Source organism: Phoca vitulina, unplaced genomic scaffold (assembly GCF_004348235.1).
Source record: "Phoca vitulina isolate PV1807 unplaced genomic scaffold, GSC_HSeal_1.0 scaffold11, whole genome shotgun sequence".
NCBI classification, from domain to species: domain Eukaryota; kingdom Metazoa; phylum Chordata; class Mammalia; order Carnivora; family Phocidae; genus Phoca; species Phoca vitulina.
The window spans coordinates 29,927,435-29,939,281 of NW_022589714.1; the positions used below are offsets into that span (position 1 = coordinate 29,927,435).

Consider the following 11,847-nt stretch of genomic DNA (forward strand, 5'->3'; position numbering starts at 1 on the left):
TTGGTTTATTATTGCAAACTATGGAGATAAGAATTTTTATATTATTTCATGAACCATTTTGTTAGGCAAGTCATTTTTATCTTCATTCAAGTCATATACCAAGGATAGGGAGCTCTTGCCTCCTGGGTCCTACCAACCTCGTAGACATCAATCTATCCTGTAAATCTATCTGGATATGACAGTTCAACTAATGGATTCATTCAACAAAACAGTATTGAGTATCTACTTTGTGACCTACATTGCTCTAAGTATTAGAGATTCAGCAGTGAACAAAACATCCAAAGCCTTTACTCTCTAGAGCTTACACCCTAATAAACAGAGACAAACTAAAAGCAAAGAAATAAGAAAGCAAAAGAAAAGTTATAGTGAGATAAATAATTCACAGAAAATTCAAATAGGGTGTTGGAATAGAAATTGACCTCCAGGATGCTTTAGATCGGGCACTCAGAACAAATGTGAGTTCACAGAAATATGTCCTCATGCCTCATATATCTTTCCTTATTCATGATATCATGAAAAACATCACAAAAGCTAGAACTTGGAAGGCAATTCAATAAACATCCGTTGCTTGAAGAAAATGTCTGACTTCCAGTTATAACTGCTTTTGGAAACAATCACAAACTAAGAATATAGGCAATCATTTTCAGAATTTACCTTCCCTTTTTTTGTGAAAAATAAAACATATGGCTCACTTCTTTTTCCAGCAAATCTCCTATTTCCCATCATTTACAATAGAAGTAGAAATTTCATCTGTTTGAGATATAATTTATTATCTAGACCAGGAGATATGAATTTAGAGCATATAGATGTTTCCTTCTACTTCCTCACATATCGGGCTTCATGTGTGTTTAAGACATATGTAGTCTTTCCTTTTCAGTGTAAAAGTCATTCTTGTTGACATTAGAGATATTTTTGGATTCACTGTATTCCTTCAGGTTTCTCTTAACAATATTCTAATTTGGAACATATTTCTTCTTTAGCATTCCAAGGTGTGAAATTGAATTCACTGGTTTCCCTTCCTTGGTTTAAAATTACAAATCACTCTAGTCAAGGTAAGTATAACTTGAATAGTAGGTTGTAGCATTATAGGCTGGAATCACCATCAGCTGATATAGAAGGTAGAACTGACTAGCCTGACCCTGAATCCAGCAAAAAATTCAATGATACTTAGTGTATCTCTCCAATTTGTAATCTATGCTTTTGGTCAACATTCAATAAATATTTCTTTTTCTTTTTCTTTTGAGAGAGAGAGAGAGAGAGCTCATGGGGCGGGGGGGGGGGGGGGTAGAGGGAGAGGGAGAGAGAGAATCTTAAGCAGGCTCCATGATCAGTATGGCGCTCAATCTCATGAGCCTGAGATCATGACCTGAGCCAAAATCAGGAGTCAGGTGCTTAACTGACTGAGCCACCCAGGCACCCCCAATAAATATTTCTTAAATATCCACTACATGACAGGTGCAGGGTAAATTTAGGTTTAGAAAAGGAAATGCTATTTTACTACATAACTTTATCAGAACTAATCCTATTTATAAGTCCTATTTATCCTAGATAATTGCAACATAAATCCTGGTTATGAAGGTGGGGACAGCAACACATCTTTCCCCTTCAGAAAATACTTCTCACCACTATCCTATCTGCTATTGCTGATGCCTAAAATTCTACCACAGGCTCCAGTAACAAAGACCCATGAGATCTTAAGGTAAACTACATTAGTTACCTTGAGAATTAGAAATTTGAACTCATGGTTACACTTTAAGTATCAGTGAAGGGCACAGATTACATGAATAAGAGAGGACCCTGGCAAAGAGCCTCCCTACCACTATGGCCAACTTCTCCTTCCTGATGCATCCATGAGTAGAAATGAAAGCCATTGCTCCAAACATACACTTCTATTCATCAGTGACCATGCATGCAGTGCCTGAGTCAGAATCTCCCTGAGGCAAAAGCTCAACCCAAGCCCTAATTTAACTCACAGAAGGAAATTGCCCAGATACCTCCCTCACATCTGAATGACTGGCAGAGCATAATCTCTATAATGATCCTGAGAACTGAAGCAGTGGGGAAGGGATGGGGGGAAATTTCCCTGAACAACTCTCTTCCTAGGACCCCTCTCCATGGTTGATTAATCTTTTGTGTGTTTCTAGTACTCTAAACATACATATTGTATTACAAAATTTTGACATCCCTATTAGCCTGATAGGTCTTTTAGAGAAGGTATTTTCTATTATTTCCAATATCTTATACCAACCTAGTAAAGAACAGATACTCAGCAAATATTCGTTGATTTAAAACTGAAGTATTTTATTGAAAATTACAGTAAGATTTAGAGGACATGAAGAAACAAAATTTTAGTTCCTCATCTACTGTTCATGTCTTAGACACATCTGAGTGATTAGAGATCCTCTTCCCCCTTCCAAGTATGCCTTAAAGTCATTTCTAATCTTTCTAATATTAGTTTTCAAAGTCCTTCAGTGATGTGAACTTCCAAGATTTGAACTCATGACCTTGAATCCCTATTTTTTTTTTAATCCCTTTTTTGAGTTAAACTGCATAAGCCCCTCCTTGAACTAAAATGAAAATACTCCTCAAGGGGTATAAAAAGAAGATTTTGTCAAATACTGACCCTTGAGTGTGAATCACTGCTAAGCTCATTTCAGAAAGGCTAGTTGGAGAGAAAGAAAGGGAATGAGACCCTGAATTGGTTAGTACATAGATGTAAGTGACAGCAGGAATGGGAGAACCTTGGAAAATCTAGAATTTCCACAAAGGCATCAAAAATTCTGTAGAAGAAGTGGAGTACAAAACAATGGGACAAAAAGAAAAAGGAAACAAGAAGATACACATATCTAGTTTCAATTGTTTTATCATTTCACATGTGATTGTCAATGTTTGTTACACTACCTACAAAATATGAACAGATACATGATCTTTACCTTCACCACTAGAACCTCACCAGAGCCATCATCATCACTTGCCTGGATTGTTCCAACAGACTCCTAAGGTTTCCTTACTTCCACTTTCACTGTTTTAGTCTATTCTTAGCATAGCAGCCAGATAGACATATTGTGCCAATTATCTATTCAAAACCCTCCAATGGCTTCTTACTCAAATTAAAAAGCAAAGACCTCTCAGGCCCCAGCTTGCAGTTACATATCTCTCTGACAACCTCAAATTCCTCCTACTAACTCCACTCTTGCCATACTGACTCCCCTATCTTTGCCAAGCACTCTCTGACATCAGGTATTTTTCCTGACTATACTCTCTCTCTCTTTTTTTTTTTTGTTAGTTGTTTATTTATCCAGATGAACTATTCCATAACCCAATATTCGTGTTTCATAGTTCAGGAACAGAGGTCAGTGACAAACTTCAATGGAATTCAACCCAAAGAAATTCTTTATATTCCAAAATCACTTTGCACTCTGAAAGATACCAGCCTTCTTCAGCTCCTCAAAATCTTTCACGGAATCATAATTTCTGTGGAAATCTGCATATGCCTTCTTTCTTGGTTCGGCCACAGCAAACTCATAGAAAGCTGCAACCCCCAGGGATACAGTGAACTCTCCAACAATATGAAATCGCAGGTGTTTGGCCAGAAGGCCTCGCATCTGAGGTTTCGTCAAAGCACTGGAAGTCGTGGTAGTTATTCTCCTCAACACCAACCTCAAACCTAACGTCCTTCCTAACTGATACAGAAATCCTGACTATACTCTCTTAAGGTGCATCACCTCTTTGAGTGTCACCTTCCCAAAGAAACCTATCCTGACCACCCAATATTAATTTGTGACACTATCCCTTACCCCACTATACTTTTCTCCACACCATGTATGACCTTGTAACACACAAGAAAATTTACTTATGGCAGTGGGGAGGTGGTAGTGGTAATTGCTGATTTTTTCTCTTCCACCCAAGAATGTAAACTTTCTGTGAGCATTTTGCAATTTTATTTTGTTGCAACAGCCTCATGACTTTGAAACGTGCCTTGCACATAATAAGCACTCAATGAATGTCTATTGAATGAATGGATGACTAGCTTGAACCACATCGACTATTTTAGCTCATGGAGGTACATTCCATTATTGCTCATTTCCCTAATGACAAGTGGTCAGCAGAAATGGAGAAAATCACATAGAGACTGTTGTCACCAAGTTTTCGGTGTGATGTATTTGGAAATGCTTTGATGCCTTCAAGGAATGAGAGTTTATAAATAAAACACCAACTATAAAAGTTGATGAAATATTAAAATGTTCCCAATTGATTCCCAAGCCATGTGTCCAAATAGCTTTAAGGCTAGGGCAGCATGCCACTGGAGCCCTCAGAGTTAGAAAAAAGCTTCAAACCATCTTCAGTAAGTGGCAAAATGTTTGAAGTTTTGAGGTAATGTCCTCAAATCCCCATGTGGAATATCATGATAATTCACTAGTAGAAAAATTTAAACTATTTTATAAATGAAGACCAAATATTTTGGGAACTCAAATCAACTCCAGGAATTAGTTTTAGGATATTCAGGCTTTCCCAAGGGACAGAAACATCTCAACAATATAGATGTTACTCAAAGAGTACAATGAGCAACCTTCAGGGAGATGCTCATCCTGTCTAGGGCCATAATTATAACGTGAAATAATATTTTAAAACTATATCTGAAATTGGGGCGCCTGGGTGGCTCAGTTGGTTAAGCGACTGCCTTCGGCTCAGGTCATGATCCTGGAGTCTTGGGATCGAGTCCCGCATCGGGCTCCCTGCTCGGCAGGGAGTCTGCTTCTCCCTCTGACCCTCCTCCCTCTCATGCTCTCTGTCTTTCATTCTCTCTCTCTCAAATAAATAAATAAAATCTTTAAAAAAAAAAAACTATATCTGAAATTAAAGTATATCAATTATATCATACTAATGCAAACAGATTCAGAACCTTAAGATTCTATGAAAAAGAAATATCAAATATGCTTCATATCTGAATTTAGCTCAGTATACTCTAGCTGTTCCATTTTATTTCAATATCAAAGGACAGCAGGGCCCACACTTTGAACTAATACCCTTCAAGCATTCATGTTTTAATTTGATGGCCATTTGTATTCTAGGACTTCTTTTCTTTTGGGATCTGGCACTGAGTGAACCTGATCTAAACCTGAAGCTCTTTGACTTCAAAGAGAGCCCTGTGCTTGGATTAGCACCACAGTGGAAGGAGCAAGACAAGAAACAATCCATAGACACATATGAATTCTTTGATATCCCAAAGCTTTTGTCTATTTCCTCTTATCAATCTATGAAATAATCTCAGCAATTCAAACATAACTAGTCAAACATCAAAGGAAACTGGGATAAGATTTACCTATTCCAGCATCCATTTTAATGAATTTTTATACTCAAGTTACAACTCCTGCAAATAATAGTTTGCAATAAAAAAAAAAAAAAAAAAAAAATGTAGGCTGGTTTTTACCTGGAGAGATAATAGCAAGAAGCAAGGAAAAAATAAATATAACTAAGAACAGCATGTCTCAGAGAGCAACTATTTTTGCAGAAGTTATCATAAATTTTGCCCATTATAAGAATCATTTTTTGTTCAAAAAGCAGGTAAAAATAGATATAATTATTCTTCATATTTTCATGTTCATCAAATTTATAATGCACTTCTATAAGCTGAATTTTTTAACTTGGAAATTAAAAAAATAAAACAAACAATAAAGCAAATGCTGAAAATTCTTCAATATTGGGAGCAGTAAGTGAGCTGGGGGAGAACAGATCTTCAACAAACTTGATTTCAGGACAAAAAAAGACCTTGACTTGATCAAAAGCCCTCTGGGATCTTCAACTCTCCAAAAACAGGACAAAATGTGAACAAAGCAGAGTGAACCACAAACAGAAATACTTTGAAGAAGACTCTGGAGGAGTAAAATCTCTTTTCACAAAGGTAATGAATAATTTAATCTTACGGCATTATGGTTTAAGAAATAATTGTTAATAAATTCAGGAGACAGTGATGTTTACATCAGCAGTTTGTTTTTAATATACCACAAACGAATTCCATAATCACAACACATATGTGTTGAAAAGATAACCACCACCACTTTGGATGTGAGGGCGATCTGGCTGCGACATCTGTCACCCCATTGATCGCCAGGGTTGAAAAGATAACCACCAGGTCATTTTACCTCAAATAAATAAGATTTTTAAATTTAGAATTATAGAAAATGTTAGATTTTCTCCATCCCATTTGCTTTGAAAGTTTAAAATACAAGGACTTAATAATCTCTAAAAATACATTTTTAAATGACCCAAACATTATAGAAATTGATAATTCTGACTATTCCATAATGATGATTTCCTTCATAAGAATTATTAAATCAGGCTAAAATGATAATTAATATGAGTTATTGCTTTTGTGTTTGGTATTGCTTTTGTGTTTTGGACAATAGTCCATTTGGTATAATATGGAGAAAATATTACCAAGTTTATATGGTCATAAAAAGTAACTGAATAGTCTCTTTTAATTAATTTTTAACTACTTTGTATATTTTGTATAGGATTGTTCTTATCTCACAGAAAGCATGTGATATCTGTTAAAATAATTATTATTACAGTTATCACTATTTGATGATAAGACCAATTTTTTTATGTCTCCACATATACTCCTCTGGGTTCATCTTCTATAAATTTGGTCAGGTTATTTACTGTTTCTGAACTTCTAGCTCCTTCCCTCTTCATTAAGCTAAATCCTAAACATTTCCAACAGACCTGATATTTATTATGACTTCCCTCACTAGCCATACCCCATAATATTTCTATTATATTGAATTCAGTGAATAATTACAATCATCTGTATTTTACTATGTTACTATTGCCTTATACTTGTTTTCTAGTTTTATTATAGATTTAATAACCCTATATAGCTTCTTCACATTATGTATATGTATATTTTCTTCTGCTGAAAAAAAATTATTTTTTTAAAGACAAAGAATTACTGCTTACTTTCCTTAAAACATACATACACACAAACACACATCCAAAAAAAAGCTGATATAGTGGTGGGCATACGGCAGGTGTTTTCTGCATGCTTGTTAAGTTGAATTGTATGACAACATCATTAACAAGATCATGTGGGCTGTTTATCTTTCCCATCTTAACTTCATCATTCAAACAGTAACAGAGTTGAACACAATCTCCATGGACGTTGGAAGCTCTCAAACTGTGTTATTTCAATGCACTGAATTAAAAATCCCAGTCCCCTCCTAACCCAGACACTTTCATAATTTTATTTTATTTATACAACAATAACCAAATTCTGGTTCTACAGGATCCACACACTAATTATTTGAGAATAGTTGGGAAGCTGGTATGCTCTAGAGCAGAGTTGCCCTTCTACCAGGAAAAATGATCTCTATGAATCACACCTTCAAATATTTTCCTTCTCATATTAAAATAAATGCCAGTCTCCAGAGTACAGGGGGTTTTTTAAGTGTTTTCATTTGAATATAGTTGACACACAATGTTACATTAGTTTCAGGTATACAACATGGTCTTCAACATCTCTGTCATGCCGTGCCTACCACAAGTGTAGCTACCATCTGTCACCAAAAAACATTATTACAATACCATTGACTATATTTCCTATGCTGTACCTTTTATTCTCATGATTTAATCATTCTATAACTGGAATCCTGTATCTCCCACACCTCTTCACCCATTTTGCCCATCCTCCTCTCCCCTTCCATCTGGCAACCATCAGTTTGTTCTCTGTTCGCAGGTTTGATTCTTTTTGTTTGTTTCTCTCTTCATTTCTTTTGCTTTTTAGATTCTACATATGAATGAAACCATATGGTATCTCTCTTTCTCAGTCTGACTTATTTCACTTAGCATAATACCCTATAGGTCCATCCATGTTGTTGCAAATGGCAAGATCTCATGCTTTTTTTATGGCTACATAATATTCTTCTCTCTCTCTCTCTCTCTCTCTCTCTCTGTGTGTGTGTGTGTGTGTGTTACACCTTCTTCACACATTCATCTGTTGATGGACACTTAGGGTGCTTCCATATTTTGGCTACTATAAATAATGCTGCAATAAATATAGGGGTGCCTCTATCTTTCTGAATTAGCATTTTTGTTTTCATTGGGTAAATATCCAGTAGTGGAATTATTGGATTATATGGTATTTTTATTTTTAACTTTTTGAGGAACCTCCATACTATTTTCCACAGTGGCTGTATCAATTTATATTCCCACCAACAGTGCATGGTACCATATTGTTTCACTTATATGTGGAATCTCAAAACAAAGCAAAAGAAAAGACAAACAAAAAACCAGATTCTTAAATACAGAGAAGAAACTGGTGGTTGTCAGAGGGGAGGTGAAGTATAAACTTCCAGTTATAAAATATGTAAGCCACAGAGATGAAAGTACAGCATAGAAAATAATATTTTAATAGTATTACATGGTAACTACACTTATCACGGTGAGCACTGAGCAAAGCATAAAATTGTTGAATCAATTTGTTGTACAGCTGAAGCTAATATAACATTGTACATTGATTATACTCCAATAATAAAAGAATAAAATAAAATAAAATAAAATAAAAATAATAAGTAAATAAATAAATGCCAATGTCACATTCTTGCTCACTGGGTTGCTTCAGAGCATTTAGAAGTCAGTATTTCTCCTCTCTCAATTCTATTTCCTCATACCCAGCCTATCCACCCTTTCTGTTTTTCATAATTCCTAAGTATTTAGTGTTCAAAATAATATATATATAATATTCACATATAAAAGAAACTTCTATTCCTTTTTGCCCTATATGTATATAGCTAAATCCATATTCATATGGATTTGAGGAGGTATGAGGAACAGTAATCAACTTGGTAAAAAGGGAAAAATTGATAATGATAAATGAATGCCAACAAAGGAAATAGAAAGTTTTCAACTTGCCTTGGCAATAATATCAACTTAGATCTAGATAATATTCCATTTTACACTGCTCCCAACTACTATTCTATCAGTATAGAATATTTTGTTGGACAATAGGGTCCATGTAATTAAATAATCAGAAAGGTATGATATTCTCAAATCTAAACTCTCTGCTTTAAATCCCATCTTTGTGATCAATGATATAATTCATATTATGCCTGAAAAAAAACTGCCCTTGGACTCAAGATACAAGAAGTTGCCATAACAGGAGGATTTGCAAAATCAAAGCTTTTTACCAAAACATGCACATTTTTAGATAGATTATAATTCACTTCCACATTCAAATATACCAAATCCTAGCCCCACTTACACTTTCTATAACTCCGTGTAGGAGCAAAATTAATATCATAGTTATTTTTCCCCTGGAAAAAAAGATTCTCCCGTATTTCAAAATAAACATGCACCATGCAACGTGCCAAAAAAATACCTTGGGTTTCTTATTTTCAGGGTCTGTTGACATGGACAATGCACAGGGTGAAATCAGCTCCTTGGTTCTTGTTAGAGAGATGGGAGGTGATGGGGTTGAAACAGATGACCTGTGGTTGGATATTGAGCTTTCAGATTTTCCAAGTCTTGAAGGCAAGGTGCCACTGCCAGAATTTGGGTACAGTGTTGAGGGATGGAGCTGGAGCACCTGGGTAGGCAGATTAGCATGAGGGAGAGCGGAGGACCCCAATTTGGAAAGAGAGGCAGAGCTAGCACTGAAGACAGGGGGTGAAGGAAGAGTTGAAGGATTCTGCCCCTGGTCAGCTAGCTGTGGGGTTGTTCTCTTGGATCTGTTTATCAGGTTTGAAAGAGCTGGGGAAGGATGGAAACATTTCTCTGGAGAGGGGAACATGGCCCTTTGATTAATGGGAGGAGATAGAGAAGATAATGCAGAGGAGGCTGATGTAGGATGTATGTGAATATTCCTGGGCTTTTCTGGACCTCTGAGGTCAACATCCTGTTTGCCCTTCAAAGAAAGAGAAGGAACACTTGGTGGAACAGGAGGAAGACCTGCAGAACTCAATGTATCAGTCTGTAGCAGGGAGAGCGTTGGGTTACTCTTCAAAGAAGTGGGTGATGTTTTCTCTACATTCAAAGAAATAAGGCTACTATCGACATGTTTTGTGGGAGAGAGGGAGCATGCCTGAGAAAGGGGAGCAGATTTGGCAAAAAAAGGTAAGTGAAAGGATTGCTGGCTAAGTTCAGAAACCTGATGTTCCCTTTGCTCTGGAGACCCTGCCCTCAGGGAGCAACTAGAGAGAGATTTCTTAGGTGTGGGTGGGGTTTGTTTTGCTTTTTGATCGAGTGTGAGTGTGGAAGAAGCCAAGGAGTTGAGAGAGAAAGTGGGACAGGATGCAGGGGAAAAGGGTCTTTGGTGAGAAGGGTTTGACTTGAGCATGGCAGTGAGAAGGGAGAGCCGGGAAGGCACTGGGGATTTCACCCCTGACTTTGAGAGATTTCCAGTAGATGACACTTGGCTACAGATAGTGGAAGAAGAGCCATGGAAAGAGGAGGTAAACTGTTTGGGACTTGGAGAGAGCGAATGTGTGACAATACGGACTGGTATGTACGAGCCCGAATTCGACTTCACAGAAGCACTGGAGGATGGTGAAGGAGAAGTGGTTCTCGGGCTTTCTCTGGGGCTAAGGACATGCGAGGTGAAAGCTGTTGTCTTCTTCAGAACTTCAGATGCCAGTCCAGGTTTCTGATCTGCTGCTCTTGGACTGGATAAATTAGAAACTGATAACTGAGTGGAATGGGGAAACTGTGACGTCGAGGAGGTGCCCTTCGATGCAAAAAAGGGTGAAGAGTGAGCAGAAGTTTGAAAATACGTAGTTGTTTCTTCCACCAAGGCCCCACTGACATCCAGCCTCCTAGTGTGGAACTCCTCTAGCACAGAGGCTCCGTCGAGGTTAACTGGGTCAGGTGGCGTTTTCTGATTAGTTGGAGAAACAAAGGAGAAAGCAGGTGGTTTACAGGCAAGCTGCTCAGAGGTAGTGGGAGAAGAAGTTAACTAGAGGAAAGAGAAATAGACAGATTGTAATAGGACATTATTTGTGAAATGATCACAATATTCTTGTTGCTTGTGTGATTCTGCAAACAGTCCTTCTATTAGTTCACACAAAACAGGCACCTTAAACCTCCATAAAAATGGAAGAAATTCTGTTGTGCTACTGAGACATTGCTTTAAATTTGAAATAAAATATAAACAAATTGTGAAGTATTATATATTATACCTCATTTATTCCCTGGAAGAACATCAATATAGAATTGTATATGCATGTTTCCATTTGGAAAATAATTCACTGACAAAATCTAAAATAGTTATCTTAATTTGGAATTGTGTGACTTGAAAAGATTTAAATCACTATCAATATAAGTTCAATTCACATTGGAAAATGAGATAGATTTTCTTCCATTGTAAAAATATAATAGTATAATAATATGACTACAATAATATAATGACTATAATCCTTAAAAAATCTAACACACTTCAAGCGTTTAAAATTTTAAAAACTTAAAGTACTTCTACTATTGCACAGCTGCAAAAAAATGACCAGAATTCAAAAGATGCAGCACCCAACATCAACATAATTGACATCAACAATGATAAATTAAGAGATTGAAAGCAAAGTTTGAAATACAGAGCACGTTTTAATTTATGAAAAACATGTCACTAATTATTTGCCAGAATGAACATTTAATAAATGATTTGGATTATGCTGGGAAAGGTAGATATGCTTTCATATCAAAAGAAAAGAGTACTTTACAAATGTAATCTGCCTGAAACAATGCAACCCACCAACCCCCAACAAATTTAAAAAAAAAGAAAGAAAGATGAAAGAAAGAAAGAAAGGAAGGAAGGAAGGAAGGAAGGAAGGAAGGAAGGAAGGAAGGAAGGAAGGAAGGAAG

At 36.4% G+C, this 11,847-nt stretch overlaps 1 protein-coding gene across 8 annotated transcripts in view; it reads right to left on the minus strand.

Moving 5' to 3' along the window:
- The window catches only part of MLIP (muscular LMNA interacting protein), a 256,712-nt gene that overhangs the window by 99,670 nt on the left and 145,195 nt on the right, over window positions 1–11,847 (minus strand). For all 8 annotated transcript variants that reach the window (XR_004300192.1, XM_032409636.1, XM_032409638.1 and 5 more), the window contains one exon: window positions 9,377–10,948. Coding sequence is in view for 7 of the 8 variants with exons in the window: in XM_032409636.1 (XP_032265527.1) it covers window positions 9,377–10,948 (1,572 nt within the window). In the remaining variant the exon portion in view is untranslated. The remainder of the gene's footprint in view (window positions 1–9,376; window positions 10,949–11,847) is intronic.